A 23,780-nucleotide genomic window follows, 5' to 3' on the forward strand; every position below is an offset into this window, starting at 1 on the left:
ATTTCAGGAAAAAGAAAGCAGACTAGTGTGTCCAGAATAACGTAGAATATGAAGTCTGTTGGAGGTTTACAATCTCCACAATCTTGCTCTAGCTTATTTCCCCAGATTTTTAGACTTCAGGCCCAGCAGTTTGGATGTAGTAGGCACTGAATTAATAAATTATTAAAGGGTAAAAGGGAATAAGATTTCTCTGGCAGGAATTCCTCTGATAGAGCTTATTATGCTGACTCTTCATGATCATTACCTCGTTTCTAGATGTTGGCAGCTCAGCCCTTTGAATAATAGCTTCTATATGGGAAACAGTCAATTTGGGGGAGTGGGGGAAATCTTAAAGAGGTCATTGGTAAGAAGGAAGTTCCCCATATACACCAAAATGTTTACAGAAGACCGAGCTAAATTCAAGGTATTTGGGGGGTCTAGTTCTTGCTTTTAGGAGGGATTTTGTATCCTCAGTTTCCATGGAAAATTTGGTCTATCATATTTGTTGAAATGCATGTATATATCATATCCTTTTTCCTATCTATGCTAAAGAATTAATATATATGTATAGAAAAATGTTGAGAGAAGCACTTTTGTGGGAGCAAAAAAGATATCTGTTGGTTAGAATTACTAAAAAAATTGTGGCATGGGAATGTCATGGAATATTACTGTGCTGTACATATATGTAATGAGATTTTGGCATATGCCTAGGCTACATACAATGACTTCATCCACATGGAAGGTGTTGGGGAGCTGCTTTCAGAAGATTAGAAGTCTAGAACTTGCATCGGGCATTCTGTATTGGAAACAGCCTCTATCCTCTGGCTATATGCTGAAGATGGTCAGTATCTTAAAAACTGCCTGATCTAGTAATTGGCTTTTTGTTGCATTAATAACCCAGGGTAACGACAATTTCATTTGCATCCTTGGTAAGAGAAGGTCCTGAGGGCCACTTCCTTTGAACCATTGGGTGACGTGACCCCCAGAAATGAGCCTAGATCTTTGACCTGTTAGCTTATCCTTTTTCCTTTTTAAGTGTAGAGATTAGAGTTTCCAACCTGTCCCTGGAACAAAAATCAAAGCAATGGAACAATAATTTAGACCAGACCATTCCTTGGTATTTTGAGTCAAATAGAGAGCTATGTTCTAAGTGGGAACAGCCAGAAAAGAGGAACAAGCAGAAGGAAGATCTTTCCCCAGTGGTAGGCCATGAGTTAGGTTCCTAGTGAAGGAAGAAAATAACTAGTAAAGGATGGGAAATTGTGTAATCTTTGTGTCTTGTCAGGTCAAGCCAAAACATGTCCTATGTTCAGTGAGTGTCTTGTTGGGCTGACAGCTTGCCAAGGAACATACTATCTTGCTATGTGTAAAAGGAACATATGGAAAGAGGGAAGTGCTAGAAGAGGGCCATCCTAGGCCCTCTGGAGTCATCTCAAGGACTTCTCAATGATCAAGCCAAGAGCTTTGGTTCAGATCTTCACACTGCAAAACAAAAGACTAACTCATGGAAGTAATTTTTAGAAAATAGAAGCAAACACCTTCTCTACTGGTGCACATAAGTCTGTTTTTCTTACAGTTTATTAAAGAACTTTGTTGAAAAGAGGGGGGGAATCCTGGAAGAAATTCCCAGAGTGATGTAAGGCATCAGCACAGCTTCTTGAGAACAAGCAGAGTTCTTGACTCATGACATAACAAACCATGAGAACCCTTCAAAAACATTTTGGGTAAACAGAGCTGTCATTTAAAGGGATGTTTCCATAGATCCCGGTCAGAGAAGGGAATTTGGTGAGAAAGGAGGGAACCATAAAGTTGCTGCTGTGGGGAAAAAAAAGAGAGAAAGAAGAGTTAGCAACCAGGCATTAACAAGGATGAGTTGGATTGTGCCTTAGTCTCCCTTGATAATCATACATTGCTGGCCTCCAGTAATTTCCTTCTTCAAATGCTCTACCACTTCCACAATGTCCCTGCTCTGATTTAGTTCCCATAGTTCCTGGCAGAAACAGGAGTGCCTCTAATATCTCCTACTGGGGATATTTCACAGAAAGAAGGGTTTTTAAAAAGCCTCTCTACTAAGCCTAGATCTTTGACCTGTTAGCTTATTCTTTTTCCTTTTTAGGTGTAGAGATTAGTCTCCAACCTGTCCCTGGAACAAAAATCAAAGCAATGGAACAACAATTTACACCAGACCATTCCTTGGTTTTATGAGTCAAGTAGAGAGTATTTGGGGAAAGGACAACCACTTGGAGTTTGTACTTTGTTTGGAGTCGCTTTGGGGATTATTCTCCACAGACTGCCTTTTGGAGTTAGTTCTCCAACAACTTAGCATTTATTAAGTTCATACTGTAATCCAGACATCCTGGAAAATTCAAGACAAAAATGGCCAAGTCCTTTCTTTCAAGAAGGTTCTTGGAGGGAGTCAATATCAGCATAAGTATGCACAGAATAAATGGAAGTCTGTTTTGGGCAAGGGGGGACTAGTAAGTGAGGGAGAATGGGAAAAGCTAGATGTAGAAAAGGAGCCTTGAGGCAACTCATGAGAAGTCAGGAGCCCCAAAGTAGAAATGAGAAAGGAAAGAATTCTGAGCCGAGGGGACAGCCCAAGCAAAGGCACAGTTATGAGACTCAGAGTGCTGGAGATGCAGAACAAGAGGAAGGCTGGTTTGGTAAGGCTACCAAATAGAGGGCGTGATATACAGTATAGTTAGGCTATAAAGGTAGGAGGGGGATGAGCAAGGAAAGGGCTTTCAAAGCCAAACAGAAGAGTTTACAGTTGATTTTACATTCAACATGACATAGAGAATGCATACATACATTACACCGAGAACTGCTAGAAGTTATGGAGTAACAGAGGGATGTGTTCAGAAATGAACTTGAGGAACATCCCTTTGGCAACTGTGTCAAGAATGGATCAGAGTACCGAGAGACTGATGGCAGAGGGACCCACTAGGATCCTGGGGCAATGATGAGGGGCTTTTATATCACCCACTTATTGCCGAAAGCTTCTTTGCTGGAGTTTTATGTAAATGACAAGGGAAATAGACTCTCACTTCATCATAGAATCATGGACTTAAAGGTGGCACAGATATTAGAAACTAGGTAGTCCAACCCTTTCATTTTATCACAAAGGAAACTGAGGCATAGAGAGATTATGTGGTTTTCTTCCCCAAGATCACACAGGGAGTGGCAGACATGAAATTTAAACCCAGATCCTTTGAGTCCAAAATTAGCATCTATTCTTGGGCACCAAGAGGGGGAGTCCTCATTAGGAGAAATAGCAGTCAATGGGGAAAGAACTTAAAAGGCAAGGAGATATTCTCAGAAAAGGGCTAGACTTCAAGTCAGGAAGACTTGGATCCAACTCCTAAAACTGACATATATGAGCTCTTATTGTCCCATCCAACTCTATGTTAGAACAATGTTGTTCATTTCTGTCGGTAAAGGCAATTTCTAAATAACCTGGAGGGTTCCCGATTCCCATAACAACATTTTTCAAAGTACAATCCATGGACCCCTAGAAATCTCCAAAACCTTTTTAAGGGATCCGCATATCAAAAATGCTTTAATAATCATATTAAGATACAATTGGCGTATGAAAATATTCCTCCTTCCAATTACATTTCTGCCTGAAGCCAAATTTTCTTCTTGTACTTTGCTCTAAACATCATATCACAATAGACTGATTGCAGAACAGCTAGATGGCTCCAATGATAAAGTACCAGTCCTGAAATCAGAAGGACCAGAGTTCAAATCTGGCCTCAGACACTTCCTAGCTCGAGACCTTAGGCAAGTCACTTAACTCCAAATGCCTAATCCTTACCACTCTTCTGTCTTAGAACTGATACTAAGGGTTTAAAAAAATAATGCACAAGCAGATAAATGAATCTAGGACAGCCCTTAAAGAGCTTTGTAAAAATATGCAAAACAATTCTACTCTTCTCATTAATTTTTTTGTTGTAGAAAAATAGCTGTTTTTAATTTTTAATGCTTTATGTTCAAATGTAATGTTTATTATTATTTTAATGCATTAATAAATATTTTAATTATCCATTTTAATTTCTAATATATGTCAAGTTATAAATAGTTATAACCCACATCAACAAAAATTCTATGGGAGGGTCCTCCATAGTTTAACAGTATAAAAGGGTCTCAAGGAGTTCAAGAATGGCTACTTTAGACAGATGAACTTCTAGTTACAGACCAAAAACCAAAAGAAAAACCTGGTTGTACCCAGCACAGTAGAACTGGGTGATGACTGCAGATGCACTTCCTTGGCAAGGGTTTGGGTTCTTCCCTTTTGTGCAATTGGTCATTTTTCCTGAAAGGAAGCACTTACTCAGACTATATTAGCCTCAATAATGTCTAGGGTCCTTACTGTATGAAGGGTTCTGTTACTGGGAAAGGAAACGTCTTTTCATTTCCACTGGAACTAGCTTGTGAGGTAGATGCTGTAGCAAATGGAGCTCTATTAAATTGCGTTTTAAGCAATGGTGAGGCAACATGAGTTGCTAGAAAAGAGGGTTCTTCTATTTCCCTAGGGATAAAGAAAAAGAAAGTGTTAGAAGATCAAGAGTCATCATGACTTCTAGGACATACTCAGGACTGAGCTCATAACCAGGTAGTAGTTTTCTTCCCCTACTTGGCTAAGAAAGGCACCCCTACTCCTGGAGCTGGGGATCAGGACAATAAAAGCCAAGTCATCCCTATTCTTCCCCTGTTGTGGAAATATAAACTCATGAGTCTACAATTTCACCTCTTTCAGAAGAGCTGAAAAAATGCTAGCACAAAATAGACTCAGGAGGAGCTCAGTATGACTGATTAGTGGCTGAAAAGCCGTCCCCAAAGGACCTTACCAACCCTGCCTTCTCAGGAAGCCATGATTCCATCTGCCTAATGCCCCCCTGAGCCCTCCCCTATACCATACTCTTCTCAAATGAAAAGGCAACACAAAGTAGAATTAAGCAGGCAAAAATACCTTGACAGGAGACTCAGACAAATGGCACTGGATTTGAGTGCCTGGCACTGGACTCGGGGATCAAAGTCACTTTGAATAGGAGTAAGGGTAGCATCGCTACTGCTCATCCCAATACCCTTCAAGAACTGATGGCAATTTTCATGTCATCAGGAAGCCCAGAGTAAGTCCAAGAAAGGACTCAGAGTAAAAATAATTCAACGAGGAAGACAAGCTAGTATGCACCCAAGACTGGGTATATTGGGCTTACCTGAAAATCGAGCATGCAAGAGATATCTGAACATCGCCACCATGAAAATAATCTAAGGATGAAAACTTTATAAAAGTCATAAAGGTTTCCATGATGTCTGAGATCTGGCAGAAGAAAGATAGCCTTTAGATATACTTATTTTAAATTATCATAGTTGGAAAATATAAAATGGGATCATAAAGACTTGACAGATTTGGAAGAGGTGGGCTTTGGAGGCTTCATGTGGCTCAAAGAATTTCAAAAGGTTCCCAGAAAGCAAAATGGATTGTAGTGGAATTCCCCTTTCCCTAAAGACAGACACCTCCCCCCCCACTCCAAAATCAAGGGTTTCATTAGTTCCCAGGGTCTCCTTCTTCACAGTATCAAATACAAGATCACTACAAAACCACCAGTCATTCTGACTTGGGAAGGACTGATGATCTATAGTGGAAAAAGGCAGGGGGCAGCTGGGTAGCTCAGTGGATGGAGAGCCAGGCCTAGAGATGGGAGGTCCTAGGTTCAAATCTGGCCTCAGACACTTCCCAGCTGTATGACCCTGGGAAAGTCACTTGACCCCCATTGCCTAGCCCTTACCACTCTTCTGCCTTGGAACCAATACACAGTATTGATTCCAAGATGGAAGGGAAAGGAAAGGAAGGGGGAGAGGGAAGGGGGAGAAGGGGGGAAAAGGGGGGAGAAAAGGGGGGAAAGGGGCAAAAGGGGGGAAAGGGGCAAAAGGGGGAAAAGGGGTAAAAGGGGGAAAGGGGGGGAAAGGGGGGGAAAGGGGGGTAAAGGGGGGGAAAGGGGGGGAAAGGGGGGGAAAGGGGAGAGAGGGAGTAGAGGGAGGAAAGGGGGGAAAGGGGGGGAAAGGGGGGGAAAGGGGGGGAAAGGGGGGAAAGGGGAGAAAGGGGGGAAAGGGGGGGAAAGGGGTAAAGGGGAGAGAGGGAGTAGAGGGGGGAAAGGAGGGGAGAGGGGAGAGGGAAAGGGGGAAGGGGGGAAAGGGGAAGGGGGGAAGGGGGGAAGAGGGGGGAAGGGGGGAAGAGGGGAAGGGGGGAAAGGGGGGAAAGGGGGGAAGGGGGGAAGGGGGGAAAAGGGGGAAAAGGGGGGAAAGGGAGGAAAGGGAGGAAAGGGAGGAAAGGGAGGAAAGGGAGGAAAGGGAGGAAAGGGAGGAAAGGGGGGAAAGGGAAAAGGCAGCCCTGACCCCAACTAACTACTGGTCTGGCCCAGCCCTGATGACAAGGACACTATTCTGAAAACAGCACAGAATTCATGCACAAATGAGTGTCCAGCCAATTGATGGCACAGTGCTGGACCAGCCTTAGAAAACAAGAGAATCATTTTCCAAAATAAAGTTGCCCTTTACTTTCTACAAGATTTAAATGGCAGCTTATGAAGAAAGCTCAGGCCAGGTTTCTGTCATCCACTCTGCCTGGTCCTCTTACCCCATCCCACACCAATCAACAGGTACTTTTCCCCCTTGTCAAACACAGATCATCTCCAGGCCAAGCCAGACAAAAGGACAGGATAACTCAGAACCGAGCTCCAGTGGTCGGTCACTGGCTTACCTCTGCTTGTATCCCACAGTCCCAAAATGAATAATGCAGGTAAAAATGATCACTTTCTTCAGAAGTTATCCCGCAGCCATTGCCCAGAATCACTTGATGAGATTTCAATTTCATGCCATTCCTAATAAAATCTTTCCCCACAAAGATGGAAAGATGTCTCTTACTACATTGAAGGTGTACTGTGAAAGACAAAGAGGAACAGTGTCAAGGAGAATCTCGAGGACAAGGAACAACTCTAATGGGGAGTTTAAATAGTACCGAGAGAATGGTTCACTTAAAAGAAAACACAAGGCATTAGACCTGGGTTTAAATCCCACATTTTATGTTCAGAAGGTGGACAATCCAAACAAGAGAGCCATGTGAGAGGTCACAGAGGAAGTCAAAGCTCCAGTGGAAAGTCCAACAAGTATTTCAAAGGACACCATCAAGATCCAGCATCAAGATCAAAAAGGGAAAAGATGGAATTCCTCTATCTAGTCCAAGATTGCCCAAGAAGACAACCAAAGTCACAACTGAAATCACTCAGAGAAAAATTATACCAGGCTAGGTGGGAAATCTAATGAATAGCCCAAAGCTGCCGATGCTCTAAATGGGAATATGGGGTAAGTAAGGGAAGTGGAAAAGGTACTCTCACAGAGGCAGAAGCCAACAGGCTCTGATGGCACGTGCTAAGGGATATCACAGTATGAAGTTGCCCCTGAGCTTTCCTAATGGCAGCAAGGGATCATCTTGCCCAGATATAGAGCAGGTAGGCTAGAGTATGCTTTGGAGCTTTGTTTGCAGCAAACAAGACCAGCTTAATCCCCAAACATACATACATACGTACATACTCCTCACACAAGGAGCTGTAAGACCAGAGCCATTTCTGACGTCTGGTAATGACTAAAGACTTCCGTAGCGATGATGACAAAGTCACCAAGAAAGATCTCTTCACACTTTTAGTCTTAAAAGGTCACAGAGGGAGCTTCCAAAAGCCAAGTCGATGGCCTAGATATGATTCTGCTCAATTTTGATAGGAAAGAAAGAGGAAGAGAAAAAGAATGTCATAAGGAAGAAGGAGGAACTGAAATGTTTTTTTAACCTAAAAGATATGTGAGAAGAAGAGAATGGACATCTCATGGACCACGTATATATCTGATATGGACAAAGGAGAATTGCACATACAGAAAAGTCTTGTGTAGAAAATATTAAAAGGGGGAAATGGTAGACAAATAGGGGAGTCAAGGAGTTTAGAAATTTAGGGTCAAAATAGAAGCAAAACAAACTCCAATTTTGAAAACCCAAAGAGCAACGATCTTGTTAACACTAAGTAAACCAGAGAGCAAAGTCTTCTACAGCAAAGATATTTATTTCACTGAGAGAGATAATCCAAAGGCACACGTGTTGAAACCTGGAATAAAAATAGAGTTTGAAAAGGAGAAGTAGGTAGCAGGTTTTTATAGTGTCTTAGGTAAAATGGGGAGAGATCCTCTGGAATTGAACAACAAAGGAAAAACTCGTACTCAGCAACTGGAGATAGTCATCAATAACTTGGAATGTTTGTCAACAGCTTGGAACATTGACCTGGATACAACTCTGATAAGATTGAAGGAAATAGGGGGCAGCTGGGTGAAGGAAACAGGGGGCAGCTGGGTAGCTCAATGGATTGAGAACCAGGTCTCCAGATGGGAGGTCTTAGGTTCAAATCTGGCCTCAGACACTTCCTAGTTGTGTGACCCTGGGCAAGTCACTTAAACCCCATTGCCTAGCCCTTACCATTCTTCTGCCCTGAAACCAATACACAGTATTGACTAAACCAGAAGGTAAGGGTTTAAACAAACAAAAAAGATTGAAGGAAATGGCCTTGAAAGTATTTGTAGAGGCAAGGTAGCTCAAAACTAGGTTGACTTTATCAGGCTAATCTTGGTGACCCTCAGCAAGCTCTAGAAACCAAAGCAATTCTAAACAATGCAAAGCTGTTAGATACCAAGGCACTCTGATGTTTCCCCTCTTTTGGCCAAGGGATCTCAGAAAGGACCCTGGTGGTGAAAGAGAAAAACTTGGTGGGACGTAATTTTGATCACAATCCATTGTATCTCTACACAATACCCATTAAACCATTAAGAAACAGAAGAACTAAATATACAAATACAGTGAAACAAAAATCGAAAGGTAATACAGTCATGAATATCAACATGAGCTAACACCAGATCTCTTTGCATTTTAGTAGCCCATCCCCAATGTCCACAAATTTCATCCTTTCATCTTGGATATCAACTGTCATATATGGTTGTGTGAATTCCACAAACATCATTTCTTGAATGTCCAGGGATAAGTCTTCTCTCCAATAGAAGTGCTTCTTTGGCCCCAAGTTAATTTCAGAGGTTCCTTAGATGTTCCTGCTGATAAAATCTTTTATAAAACAGATCTCAGTATTATGTGGCAGACTTTCAAACCTTTCTTCTCCAACAACCAGGTGATATGGTGAAAAGTCACCCAAGACCTCGTGGTTCTGAACTTATTAATAATAGAACTCTAAGAAGAAAACCAAATTAGAAATTCACAATTCACCTAAATGTCAGAGCTTTTAGATGCTCAAATTCGAATCATTTACATTGGACATGTAGAGTTATCTGACCTTTACTTTCTCAAAACTTTCCATTCCAATTCATTCCAATTCCTTTAGGAGGATCAGAAGCTCTTAGGGATCTAATCCTAAATATAAAAACAAAAATAGCAACACTTTTTGCAGATCGAGTTTCTCTACCCCTAAGTTCAATGTTTACACAAATGAATGAACTTACCAAAAAATTGTCTTTACTTAAACGAAACGACAACAAATTGGAATGGAGTGAACAATACACTTGAATAAGTGATTCCCAATGGTATACAGAGAACAGTGGATATCAAATGAATTACCTTTATTAGAACATGTTTCATTGTTAATATTCAAAGAGAATAGCTATTAAACCATTCTCAAAGAAATGAGCTTTTTCTAGGAATCCATCTAATGCATGACGGTGTAAATATTAACAGGCAGAGGACTAGTCCAAGTACTAATTCACCTTAGTTTTCTTTTTTTAAACCCTTACCTTCCATCTTGGAGTCAATACTGTGTATTGGTTCCAAGGCAGAAGAGTGGTAAGGGCTAGGCAATGGGGGTTAAGTGACTTGCCCAGGGTCACACAGCTAGAAAGTATCTGAGGTCAGATTTGAACCCAGGACCTCTCATCTCCAGGCCTGGCTCTCCATCCACTGAGCCACCCAGCTGCCTCTTGAGTCAATTTATTTATTTCAAACCCCTACCTTCTGCCTTAGAATCAAGACTGTGTATTGGTTCCAAGGTAGAAGAGTGGTAAGAGCTAGGCAATGGCGGTCAAGTGACTTTCCCAGGGTCACACAGCTGGGAAGTGTCTGAGGTCAAATTTGAACCTAGGACCTCCCATCTCTAGACCTGGCTCTCAATCCACTGAGCTACCCAGCCCAATATAATTGATCTCGTTCTCATGGAGTTGCAATTAAAGGACATTCATAAGAGATTTCATTTGTTTCTCTGCTCTTCTTAAATTTCAGTCATCTTGGCATAAAGATCAATCATTAAAAATCATTTCTATAGTCTAAAAAAAACACATACATTCTCAGGAAACCCAATTTCACTGTATAGAAATTCTATAACCCAAGAAAACTCTTTTCATTGGACTAATGACTGCTCGCATGGATGACTTCAAGTAGCCTTATGAATTTACAAATAAAGGGAATTCTGCAATGTTTTACTTTTAGCTTTTCCACACAATAATTGCCATTTTTTTCTCTTTTCTCTTTCTATAATTTTTCCAGTCCTCACTGAATCGTATCACTCAATAATGGACCTAACTGATAGAATTTGCCCCCAAACCACTGCAGTTCATCTACTTGAGAAGCTTGAGCTTGCCCCTCTCTTTCTCTTAGAGTTTCTCTTTTTGTAGGGGGAAACAAGACAGTTCTAAGGAATCAGGTCTATCAACTTTTCTTTCTCTGAAACTTTTTCTAGCAAACCCTTCTCTATATAATTGATACCGACTTCATTCTGAGTGTTAGGGGATGGGGACATGCTCTCAGTTGCTTTAGAATTAAATTAATATTAGCTCAAAACTTACTAGCATTTACAAACATCCAAACCTTTTACCTTCAAACCTTCTGTTTACACTGTTTATGCAAACAGATTCCACTTTCTTTAACTCCCTTCATTTCTGCTTGCTCAAGACTTTCACATTGCAATTTCCCACCCCCAGCATCCTTCAGACCTTGATTAAAGCCACTGCATTTGTCTTGTTTCTTTTATGTTCAAATCCAGCACTCCTGGTACTTTCTTCTATTTGCTTTCACCAGTCATATCTTAAATAAACTTTACTTCACTGAGTATTATTTTTGCCTTCTAAATTATGTTCAGTTAAATGCTTCCAAAACAGCGGTATCCATTACATTTTCAAACAACTTACATCATTCCTTTGGCTTTTAAAGCTATAACACTATAATCAATAACCCAAAAGAATCCAGATTTTTTTTTAAAAAATTGTTATTTAAACATTAGATCTAACACAGAGCCTTATCAAATTTATATCAAGCATTATATCAAGCAAAAAATTATATCAGGCATGAGAAAACAATTGAACTAATAAGAAAGGGGGGGCAGCTGGGTAGCTCAGTGGATTGAGAGCCAGGCCTAGAGATGGGAGGTCCTAGATTCAAATCTGTCCTCAGACACTTCCTAGCTGTGTGACCCTGGGCAAGTCACTTAACCCCCATTGCCTAGACCTTACCACCAACCAATATACAGTATTAATTCCAAGATGGAAAGAAAGGGTTTATCAAAATAAAATTAGAAAAATTAAAAAAGAAAAAAGAAAAGAAAAGGGGTTGGTTTTATTTAAAAAATCAATAAAATCAATAAAATAGATAAACCATTGATTGATTTGAACAAAAAGAAGAAAATCTAATTACCAATATTAAAAATGAAAAAGGTGAGATTATAACCAAACAAGAGGAAATTAAAGTAATTATTTGGAGCTATTTTGCCGAATTATATGCCAGTAAATCTGATAATCTAAGTGAAATAGATGAATATTTTTAAAATGTAAATTGCCAACAACATGGAAATGGATTCAAATCAAGGACACATGTGATACCCAGTGGGAGAGGTGGTGGGAGGGGAGGGGGAGGAAAAGAAAATGATCTTTGTTTCCAATGAATAATGTTTGGAAATGACCAAATAAAATAATGTTTAAAAAATGTAAATTGCCCAGATTAAGAAAAAAAGGAAGTAAAATCTTTAAACAATGCCATCTCAAAGGGGGAAAATTGAACAACCCATTAGTGAATTCCCTAAGAAAAATGCCACAGGGCCAGATGGATTCACAAGTGAATTCTACCAAACATTTAAAGAACAATTAATTACACTATATAAACTATGAGAAAAATAGCTGAGGGAGAACTCTAGCAAATTATTTTAATGATACTAATATGATGTTGATACCCAAACCAAGGAAGAAGAAGAAAGAAGAAAGAAGAAGGGAGAAGAAGAAGGGAGAAGGAGAAGGGAGAAGGGAGAAGGGAGAAGGGAGAAGGGAGAAGGGAGAAGGGAGAAGGGAGAAGGGAGAAGGGAGAAGGGAGAAGGGAGAAGGGAGAAGGGAGAAGGGAGAAGGGAGAAGGGAGAAGGGAGAAGGGAGAAGGGAGAAGGGAGAAGAAGAAGAAGAAGAGTACAGACAAATATCCCTAATCAATATTGATGTAAAAATTTTAAATATATCACAAGAATCTATACATGATGGTAGGTTTTATACTATACTAGGAATGCAGAGATGGTTCAATAGTAGGAAAATGATCAACATAATTGACTATACAGTACAAAACCAACAGAAATCATATGATTATTTCCAAAAATGTAGGAAACGCTTTTGATAAAACACAACACCCATTCCTATTAAAAGCACTAGGGAACATTAGAAAAATGGGAAAATTCCACAAAATTATAAATAACATCTATCTGAAACCATCAGCAATCATCTGTAATGGGGATAAGCTAATAACTTTCCTAATAAGATCAGGAGTGAAATAAGGATGTTCATTATCACCACTACTATTCAGTATTGTACTAAAAATGGCAGCTAAAGCAGTAAGAGAAGAAGAAATTGAAGGAATTGACATAGGCAATAAAGAAATAAAGCTATCACTCTTTGCAGATGATATGATGGTACGCCTAGAAAATCAACCAAAAAACTAATCAGGAGAATTAACAATGTTAGCAGAATTGCAGGATATAAATTAAATCCACAAAAATTATCAGCATTTCTCTATACTACCATAAATAAATAAATCCCAACAACAAGAGATAAAAAGAGAAGTCTCATTTAAAATAACTATAGACAATATAAAATACTTGGGAATCTGCCTGCCAAGACAAACCAAAGAACTATATGGTCACAATTATAAAACACTTCACATAAATAAAGTCAGAGCTAAACAATTAGAAAAACATTAATTGCTCATGGATAGGTTGAGCCAATAAAAATGACAATTCTTCCCAAATTAATTTATTCAGTGCCATACCAATTGAAATATCCAAAAATTATTTCATACAGCTAAAAAATAACAAAATCCATCTATAAAAGAAAAGACCTAAAATTTCAAGGGAATTAAGAGGAGGGGGGAGTTAAAAGTGGCTTAACTCTACCAGATCTCAAACTATGATGTTAGGTGGCAACCATTAAAACAATCTGGTACTAGGTAAAAAATAGAATGAAGGACTAATAATGGAACATATCAAACACTCAACACGCAATGTTAAATGACCATAGTAACCTAGTGTTTGACAAACCCAAAGGTTCAAGATTTTGGAAGAACTCACTATTTGATAAAAACTGCTGGAAAAACTGGAAAACAATTTGGTAGAAATTAGAACAACACCTCATGCCATTTACCAAGATAAAGTCAAAATGGATACATGATTTAGAAACAAAGGATAATACCATAAACAAATTAGGGGAGCATATAATAGTTTACCTGTAAGATCTATGGATAAAGAATTAGGTCAAAACAAGACAGAGAATCTTATGAGATGTAAAATAGATAACTTGGACTAAAAGGTTTCTACACAAACAAAAGCAATGCAACCAAGAGTAAAAGGCAAACAGCCAACTGGGGGAAAATCTTTATAGCAAGTCTCTCTGGAAAAGGCTATTTTTCTCAAATATATAAAGAGCTGAACCAAATTTATATGAATACAAAATATTTTCCAATTGACAAATGATGAGGAGATATGAACCGACAATTCTCAGATAAAGAAATTAAAACTCTTTAGTCAAGAAAAAAATGCTTCAAATCACTACCGATTAGAGAAATGCAAATTAAAACAACTATGAAATGTCACCTCATACCTATCAGACTGGCTAACATGACAAAAAAGGAAAATGACAAATGTTGGAGGGGGTGTAGAAAAATTGGAATGGTAATACACTGCTGGTAGAGATGGATACTGATATAACCATTCTGGAGAGCAATCTAGAACCATGCTCAAAGGATCATCAGATTAAATCTGCCCTTTGACCCAACAATACCCTACTATGTCTGTATTCCAAAAAGATTAAAGATAGGGGAAAGAACCCACCTGTACAAAGATATTTATAGCTGCTCTTTTTTGGGAGAAAAGAACTGAAAGCTGAAGGGATGTCCATTAATTGAGGAATTGTTGAACAAGTTGTGGTATATGCTTATTTTGTGCCATAAGAGATTACAAACAAGGTAATCACAAAAAACCTGAAAAGTCTTATATGAGCTGATGCAAAGTGAAATGAGCAGAATCAGGAGAATGTTGTACATAGTAACAACAATAATGTATGGTGATCAACTGTGCCTGAGACTTAACTATTATCAATAAGGCAAAGATCCAGGATACCCATGACAAAAAAAAAGGATATGCCATAATAGAAGAAACAGATGTAGACTGAAGCAAATTGAAACATGGCATTCTTTATTTCCTCCATGAATTTTCTCATCAGTGTCTTCCTAGTTTTCTCTGAAATTGTAAATTTCAGCATTTCCTATGGCACAGTAACATCATATATTTCTAGAAACACCTTTTGTTTCACCATTCCCCAAAAAGAAGATAGCCCCTTAATTTCCAATTTGGGGCCACCATGACAATAGTTATTATATACGCTTGTACATTTAGATAGATCCTTTTCCTCCTTCTTGCATTGTTGAGGTATAAGCCAGTAGTGATATAGTGGAGTCGACAGATACACATGGTTTCCTAACTTTCTAAGCATATTTCCAAATTGCTTTCCAGAATGGCTAGGTCAATGTTGCCATCCCACGTGCCTTCTCACATTTACATTTTTCCTCATTTCATTGGTGTGAGGCAGAATCTTAGAGCTGCTTTAACTTTCATTTCTCCAATTATTTAGTACATTCACATAATCGTTGAGAGCTTAGATTTCCTCCTTTGAAAACTGTCTCTTCATACACTTGGACCGTTTATCAATTAAGGAATGACCTTTATCCTAAACTTGAAACAATTCACTATACATCTTGGATAACAGACTTTTATCAAAGAAACTGGAATTTTGAAAGACTGAAGAACTTTGATCATTGCCGTGACCAATCACAATTCTAGGGCACCCATGGTGAAGCCTGGGTCATCTCCTAGGACAGAGGTGATAGACTCAAGATTTAGAAGACATCTTCAGACATGGACAATGCTGAAAATTGTGGGGCTTTTCTATGGATATTTATTAGAAGGTTTTGTTTTTCTTGTTTCATAGAGAATAGAGGTGGGAAGGAGTGGGGAGGGGGATGTACATGGTTGCCTCCTTTCCCAAAAAAATCAAGATAGGAAGGAGGAAAATTTGAGTATTTTTAATAAACACAGTAGAAGATATGGTAGGACAGAAGTAATTAGGATTGGAAGACAGTTTTTAAAATTATATTTTATCTATTCTAAAAGAAATTTTATTTTATATTTTTATATTAAAAAAATAAAATATATTTTTAAATTATGCAATAAGGATTAATTTTTCATGTGAGATCCTTTTATTCTGAAAATGCCCTGTTATTTGGTGTTCCTTAAGTTCAGAATTTTTTTAATTCCAAAAAAAAAAAAAACCAACCTTCCTCTTCCACAGAAATAGATGTGACTGAAGTCACATCTCACTGCTTCAAGTCTCCTACAAGGTTCCATTTTTTTCCTACCAGCAAAGGCTTTCTGGAGTCGTTAACCCCACTGCCACCACCACCACATGCAACCCTTTCATCAACAGTATGGAATAGGGAAGAGGGATCTGGATTTAGAGGCAGAAGTTATCAGTTTGCAGCCCTAACTTTGACACCTAGCTTTTCCTTGTCTGGATAACACAACTAACCTTCAGTTTCCTTATCTGAAAAAAGGGGATAATTCCACTTGGTATATCTGCTTTGCTACTCTGTGGAAAGTATGTCGAGAGATTAGGTGATTTCCCAAGGTCATGGATGAATGGGAACTTCTATTGCTTTTTGTCTTCTCGTCACACTTATCCATCCTTCATTTACTTGGCCAAATATATAGAGAACAGAGAAAATATGACCATCAGGGACCTGGGACATAGTCGCTGTAGCACAAGAGTGTAGAGTTCTTTCAAATAAGAAAACAATTTTCCAACCCTTTAAAGGCTTTCAGCATAGAGTTTGCCCAGAAGAAGAGGTCCAAATAGTAGATGAGAGAGGTCAGATGAACCTGGGAGTGCCAGAGAAGTTTTCATATCATAGTAGATGTGGCATTTGATTTGAATTTAAATAAAGGAAGAGTATTGTGAAGCAGAGACTAGGGAGACCAAGAATTGATGAAAGAATTAACTAGAAAAGTTGTAATAGGAAGTGCCAGAGAGGAACCCAGTGGAGGGAAAGAAGGAAAGCAAGTAAAGTCCCATGGGTCATCTAAGAGAGTGAAAAGTGGTGACACCATTGAGGAAAGTAGGGTAGTGAGGAAAAGGGATCCAGGTTGAAAAGGAGAAGATGAAAAGAGAATTATGGGGTTTTTGATATATATAGATAGATGTAGATATAGATATAGATATAAATATAGATGTAGATATAGATGTAGGTATAAGATATAGATGTAGATAAGTAATGGCTCAGTGATGATAGGATGTCCACTTGGAAACACTCAACATCATCAGCTGGAAGCTCAAGAACTAAAATACCTGACAATAAAGAACTTGAAATTAGGCCACATATAAATGAAAGCCCCAAAGAGAAATCTTTCAAACAAAGAAAGAACAAATCCCTGAGAAATATCCAATGTCAAAGGGCAGGAAAAGGAGGGGAGCCAACTAAGGGAATCACAAGACCATAGATTTAGAGTTGCTTCACTTAACCTGAGAATCCACAGCCATTTTTTTTTGCCAAAAGAGAAAGGGAGGAGAGAGGTAACAGCTCAGGATAGATACTGTCAAAAGAGGTCACATCCCTTGAAGCCTTTGGCTGCCTATGGGGCCTAATCACCAAGGGGGAAAAAACAGCCATTCAAATAGGACTACAAAAAGCCATTTACCCACTTACATGGACAACGATGGAGCCAAACTTGGGCAAATAAAAGGAAGAGCACCACTTGCACCCCAAAGAACCTCATAATCACAAATCCCTGGCAAGGCTAGAGACCTGATGAGGAAACACCAGCGTTGTAAAAGGGACTCCAGGAGGCCAAGCATTTTAGAGCTGAATCTCCACCCCCTCAATTTCCCCTCAGCTGTCTCCAGTTACCCACTCCTTCAGAAAGGTCAGAGAAGGCCCTTCATTTATTCCCCAGGGTCTTCACTGGCACACTGAGACTTTCCTTCTCATTCAACTGCCCCAAGCAATGCCATCATAAAGGCCTCAGTCTCGAGTTCATAATAAATTTGGAAATGGGAGATGTTCAGCCTGGATGAAAGAAAGCTTAGAGCTGATACAGTAGCTCACTTCAAGAATTTGATGGCCTTATGCACAAAGGAGGGAATAAACTGGTTCTCTTTGACCTCAGAAGGCAAAAATAGGAGTGAGAGGTGGGAACTACCATGAGGTGGATGTAGACTATATGTAAGGAAATACTTCCAAACAATTAGAGCTAGCCAAAAGTGCAATAAATAAACTGCTTCAGCCAGTTCTAGACTTTGCCTTCAATAGAGATCTTCAAGCAAAGACCGAGTGAACACCTATTTGGTGTGATGGGAAAGCAACTGTTGTTATTCAAGGAGGGTGGGCACAAATGGTCCCTGGAGTCTCTCCCAAGACTAAAATTCTAGGATTGTATAGTATGAATAAAACAACAACATCTTGAGGACAGGGACAGGAGCTTCTCTGAACTCTATACAATGCTAGATATGGAGTTATCATACATATGGAAATATGCAGTGTAAATCTATAACCATGTGTGAATCCTACATGACCTACCTTGGGTTTGCTACCATAGGAAGTCACAGTCACCATGAGATAAGAGATGTAAATATTTTAAATTGATATGCTCTCATTCTAGTCAATATTCTTAAGGAAAATTTTCTTTTATGTCTCTCTTAATGCTTCCCAATATAAATTTAATTGTGTGTGAGATAAATACCACTTCTATTATTGAATTAGCTAAAGCAAACAAAATGTATTTTGATTATAAATAAGAATTCAGCAGTTCTATAGACAGCCTATTTCTGGTTTCTATTTTTTACATCATCCCATAACCTTTTTCTTTTTGTTGGAGACTTCAGGCTATTTAGTATTATAATTATTAAGGGGGTTGTTTTTTCTATCATTGTGGAGGGGAAGAAGAGCAGTATAGCAGAGAATGATAGACAGTGTAATCAAAAATAGTTGGATTTAAATCCTGCCTTCAGCACACTGTAAATTGTAGGCCCACCCATAAGCAAATCATTTCACCTTTCTGAACCTCAGTTTCCTATCCTACTCACAGGGCTTTTGTAAGAATCAAAGAAGATGATATATAAAAAGTATTTTATAAACCTTAAAACAATATATAAATTATATTAGGATTATTCAATTTGTCCAAAAGAAATATACATTTTATTTCACTACTTGTCATTGTACCCTAACTACATTAGCCAAAAGTCTTATGTGTTGTAGTATTTCTGTCTTATCTCTCCTTGGTTTAGGGATGAGAACCATAAAGTCTCATCAAATAAATCTGGTAGGGTTCTCTACTTCTTGAGTTTTGAGGCTAGTTTGTGAAACATAGGGACTAACTTTTTTCCCATTTTTAATTGATTCCCTTGATATTCTTGACCTTTTGTTCTTCCAGGTAAATTTTATTATCTTTCTCCTACTATAAAATAATTTTGGGGTAGTTTGGTATGGCACTGAATAAGTAGATTAGTTTGGGTAAAATTGTCATTTTTATTATATTTACTTTAATAGATGCTCATATTAGGAGTATAAGATCCAGCCTTCCCTTTAGCTGGCTTCCTGGTGTTCCTGTCCTATTACCATAAATCTCCTAATATGAGCATCTATTACATTGCTCAGTCGACCCATGATCAATTAATATTTTTCTTGTCGTTTAGATCTGATTTTATTTGTGTGAAAAATATTTTGTTATTAAGTTCATACAGTTCCTGGGTGTGTTTTGGCAGGTAGACTTCCAAGTATTTTATATTATCTACTGTTAAATTAAATCAAATTTTCTCCCTTGTTTTCCTCACTTCCCAACTCCCTCTTCTCTGATTGTGGTTTCCTTGGATGCTGGATCTCAAAAGGTCTCAACTTCCTCTCACCCTGGGTGATCCATAGCTTGTCAACCTTGGTATCTGCCTTTTGGGTCCTCAGAAATGACTTCAGCTAGATGGTGAGTTCTTTCCCTCAGGCTTGATGAAGTACTTCACTACCCTGCCCCCAGTTGTATAATATCTAGTCTTGGTACCCTGTGCCATTCCCTCAGTTCCTTAGTCCTTTGGCCTGTCACCAGACGTTCAGAGCCTGCTTTCCCTATTACCGGCAATTCAGAGCTTTGCAGTGCCAGTGTTTTGGGGTAACAGCCCCCTGGTAGGCTACTTCTTCTACTTGGGAGGGACTGTGGTCATGCTGGTTATCAAGGCCTGATCAGCCTTCCACTCTCTAGCTTCCGGGAGCTAGGATCTCTACATCACTGAAATGATGGATGAGGAACAGATTAGAGAGATGAGTTTTGATGTAAGAAGCCTGTGTTGTGCCCTTGGATCTGCTAGTTTCACCTTGCTGCTAGTGGTGTAGGAGATGAAAGAGGGGTACCAAGTGAACCCAAGATCTATGAGCTTAAGTTCTTGACTTTAGGCTTATTTAAAACTTTATTATGCAAATCTGGCCTCAGACACTTCCCAGCTGTGTGATCCTGGGCAATTCACTTGACCCCCATTGCCTAGCCCTTACCACTCTTCTGCCTTGGAACCAATACACAATATTGATTCCAAGATGGAAGGTAAGGGTTAAAAAAACAACTTTATTATGGATCTTGGGTTTCCTAGACCATGGAAACCATTAAAATTGCTTCATCTTTGGCACATAGTTGATGTTTTGAAGAGGTTCAAGAGCTCATAGGGATTAGAGAAAAGTCTTCTTCCAATCTTATGCCTCATGAACCCAAATGCCCCACATTTTATACCACTGTATCTATTTCATTTTTACTCTCCTCTGATTCAAAAAACTCTTAGGAAATTCCTCACAGACTCTAAAAATTATTATATTAAGAGTCAACAGTTTCATCTCATTCCATGATTATTGTTCTAAATCCTTACTTCTAGAACTTGGAAGCCTGAGCCCTTACAAATCTTTCTCTGATGTATGAGATTGTTTTTCCTGTGGATTCTTGGTCCCTTTGTTTCTTTATTCTTGTGATAGGCATCCGATCTATCAAAATGAAGGGTGTAGAGTCTAAGTTCATGGCCCAGGACTATAAATTCTCTCTGTCTGTTACATTCCAGTTTTTCTGGTTGGTCTTCATCTTCCTGTAAAAGCCTGCTGGAGTACTGACCTCTGGCCCTTGTTACATCACATCTGCCTTCCTTATAGCTTAAAGTTGTTAGAAGGGTTTTCCTTGTTATGTTGAAATTCTATAATTATGTGTCTGGGAGTTTGAAGTTCCATGCCTCTCTTAGATTCTCTAAATAGAGTTTATAGAATACCGTGGGAAGAGCACTGACTTGGAAGAACCCGATTCCAAAGCCTGCCTCCATTACTGACTGTGTGTGTGACCTTGGCAAAGTCATCTTATTTTAGGGACTTCATTTTCCTCATTTGGTAAAATCAGGGGGTTGAACTAGCTAGCTCTAAAATCTCTTCTTGTGATCTATGATCCTATGAATTTCATTGGTAAATTGTTCCTTGTTTAGCCAATTATTAGGGGAAGTCTTTCTGAATTAAGTTCAGGAATATAGAGCTCAGATTCTTCTTGTCCCCCTTAACTTTTCTAGAATGTCTGTGCTTCAGAGATAGCTGGGACTTGACCAAGCCTCAAGATTTGTTACTTGTATCAGAATCCTTACAGCTTTTAGGAGTCCTTATCTGGGCTTGTCTACTGATTTTCTGACTTTGTTTCCAACTCTATGAAATATTTATATTGACTTTATCTGATCACATTTTCAACTTTCCTATTAGATTTCCCATATTCTCCCTCCTTCATTATTTTCTCTGGATCTTAAAAAAATTCACAATTAGTATCACAGATCTTTCTTTTTTCTTTACACCCACTGAAACAGCTATTTCTTCTCCTTGCGAAAAGGGAAGTTTGCTATCCTCTAAGCTATTCAAGCTGAACTAAGATTGTCAAACTTGACAGCAACTAACCATTTCTGGGCATTCATCTGAAAAGTAAATGATACTGCCAAAAGACATCTGAAAAGCATTGCTTAAGGTTACAAAGTCTTGCAAGAGAAACTTTAGGGGCGTAGTCAATGCTTCTCCTTCCTTTCCTCTCATTCTCTTTCTAACCCTCTTCAGCCTGATCTCCCACCTTATTATCCATCTGAGACTGCTCTCACCAAGGTTACAAATAATCTAATTGCCAAATTTAATCATTTTTTCAAATTCTCACTGTTGACCTCTTTGCTACCTGTGACTTGTCAATCGCCCTCTTCTCTATGACACTGTCTTCTCTTGAGGTTTTTGAGACACAATTGTCTCCTGATCCTTGACCTACTTGTCTGATCACTCACTTATTCTCCTTTGCTAGATATCTAGGTCTGTGGTGGTGAACCTATGGCATGTATGCCAGAGGGGGCACTCAGAACCCTCCCTGTGGGCTCATGTGCTGTCACCTCAGCACAGAGTTCACCAGAGTTTGTTACTAGAAAGTAAGAGGGATGTGGGCCTGGGCTGTTCCCCTCTCCCTCTCCATGCATGCCTGAGAACATTTTTCAGGCAAACCTGCCCCTCTAAAAGGTTCACCATCACTGACCTAGATCATATCTGACAATTGTAAGTGTTCCTAAGGCTCTGGCCTGAGTCCTCTTCTCCCTCTCTACTATTTCATTTAATAACCCATCAGCTCCCATGAAATCAATTATCATCTCTATGCAAATGAGTCTCAGATCTACTTAAGGAACCCTGATTTCCTCTTGATCACCATTCTCACATCCCAAACTGCCTATTGAATATGTTGGCTTGAATATTCCATAGACATCTTAAGTTCAAGACCAAAACTGAAAACATTAACCTTCCCCCAAAACTCTCCCCTCTTCATAACTTCCCAAGTGTCTTCCTCGTCGTCATCCAGGCTCAAAATCTAGGTGTCTACTTGAACTCCTTCCTGTCTCACCCCTGTACTAAATATGATGCTCATTCTTTCTATGGTTATTTTAAATGAGTTATCACTTACTAGTTCTTTCTGAAGAATTTTGCTGGTGAAATGCAGAAATGCTGATGATTAATGTGAACTTATTTGATATCCTGCTACTTTGTTAAAGTTATAGATAGGCTCAACTAATTTTTAGTTGAATCTTAGGGTTTTCCATGTATCCTATCATATCATCTACAAAAAGAGATAGTTTTATTACCTCTTTGCTCATTCAGATTCCTTCAATTTCTCTTTCTTCTCTTATTGACATTGCTAGCATTTCTGTTGGTTGTCTCTTGAACCGAGGATGACGATTGTCTTTGTGCGTTTTTGTGCATAAAGACACCTGTGCATGAAGATTTAAGTGGAAAAGTCGATGCACAGAGACAGTCCCACTCTCTCGGCGTTGGAAGCCTGGATCCATTGGCACGAAAAGTTATTACATCTGGAGACTTCCTCAGCTGCATTGGATGGCCGTGTTGTCTTTTGTGCTCCATCACGCCCTAAGCACTCCACAGTGCCTTGCTGCATCGCCATCTCAGCCGTTGAACCTTCTTGTTGGTTTCTTCCGCCTGTTCCGCCGAAGCAGTCTTCACATGCTGGGTGAGCAAAGCCCTAGTTCACCAGGGGTCGACGTCGACCCGATGGCTACCCTCACAAGGTGAAGCCGTTGCCCGGTACAATATAAAATGATGATGATGATAATGAGCATTCTTGTTTTGTTCCTTATAGGGTAGGCTTCTCACTTATCCCCATTATGGATGTTTGTTGATGGTTTAGGGTATATTCTTATTATTCTAAGAAAAACCCACTCATCCCTACACTTTCAAATGTTCTTAACAGGAATGTGTTGTATTTTATCAAATGCTTTTTCTGCATCTATTGATATAATCCTATGGTTTTGTTACTTTTTTATTGATACAAGCAATTTTATTAATAGTTTTCCTTGTATTAAACCATCCCTGTGTGCCTGGTATAAATCCTGTTTGGCCATAATGTATAATCTGCTGGCTAAAATTTTATTCAGGATTTTTGCATCTATATTCATTCATGAAATGGGCCTATAACTTGTCATCTCTGTTCTTGATCTTCCTGCTAATTCCTGTTTGTTCTACCTTCAGAGCATCTCTTGCATTGACCAAGTTAAATTTGAGCTGCTGGCAGAAGTGCTATATAGGGAGATCTACAGGGAAATTAGAGAGGCAAGATTGGGGTCCAGGGACCAAATTGGGGCTTGATGTATAGGTTTGGGAGTCGTATTTA

The 23,780-nt window shown here is 39.1% G+C and overlaps 1 protein-coding gene across 2 annotated transcripts; it reads right to left on the bottom strand.

Annotated features, from left to right (window-relative positions):
* Positions 1-1,529: 1,529 nt before the first annotated feature.
* On the bottom strand, positions 1,530-17,422 carry LOC130455171 (uncharacterized). Of its 2 annotated transcripts, none has more exons than XM_056803668.1 (5): positions 17,291-17,422; positions 6,743-6,921; positions 5,199-5,302; positions 4,352-4,510; positions 1,530-1,791 (listed from the first exon to the last, which is right to left on the bottom strand). In XM_056803668.1, exons 1-5 carry the CDS (start codon positions 17,358-17,360, stop codon positions 1,689-1,691), a joined length of 615 nt encoding a protein of 204 aa, XP_056659646.1. In that variant the 5' UTR covers positions 17,361-17,422; the 3' UTR covers positions 1,530-1,688. The 2 variants fall into 2 exon arrangements, with proteins under 2 accessions (XP_056659646.1, XP_056659645.1); XM_056803667.1 differs by having other exon boundaries at positions 1,530-1,794.
* Positions 17,423-23,780: the final 6,358 nt, after the last annotated feature.

Source organism: Monodelphis domestica, chromosome 6, assembly GCF_027887165.1.
Source record: "Monodelphis domestica isolate mMonDom1 chromosome 6, mMonDom1.pri, whole genome shotgun sequence".
Classification (NCBI taxonomy): Eukaryota; Metazoa; Chordata; class Mammalia; order Didelphimorphia; family Didelphidae; genus Monodelphis; species Monodelphis domestica.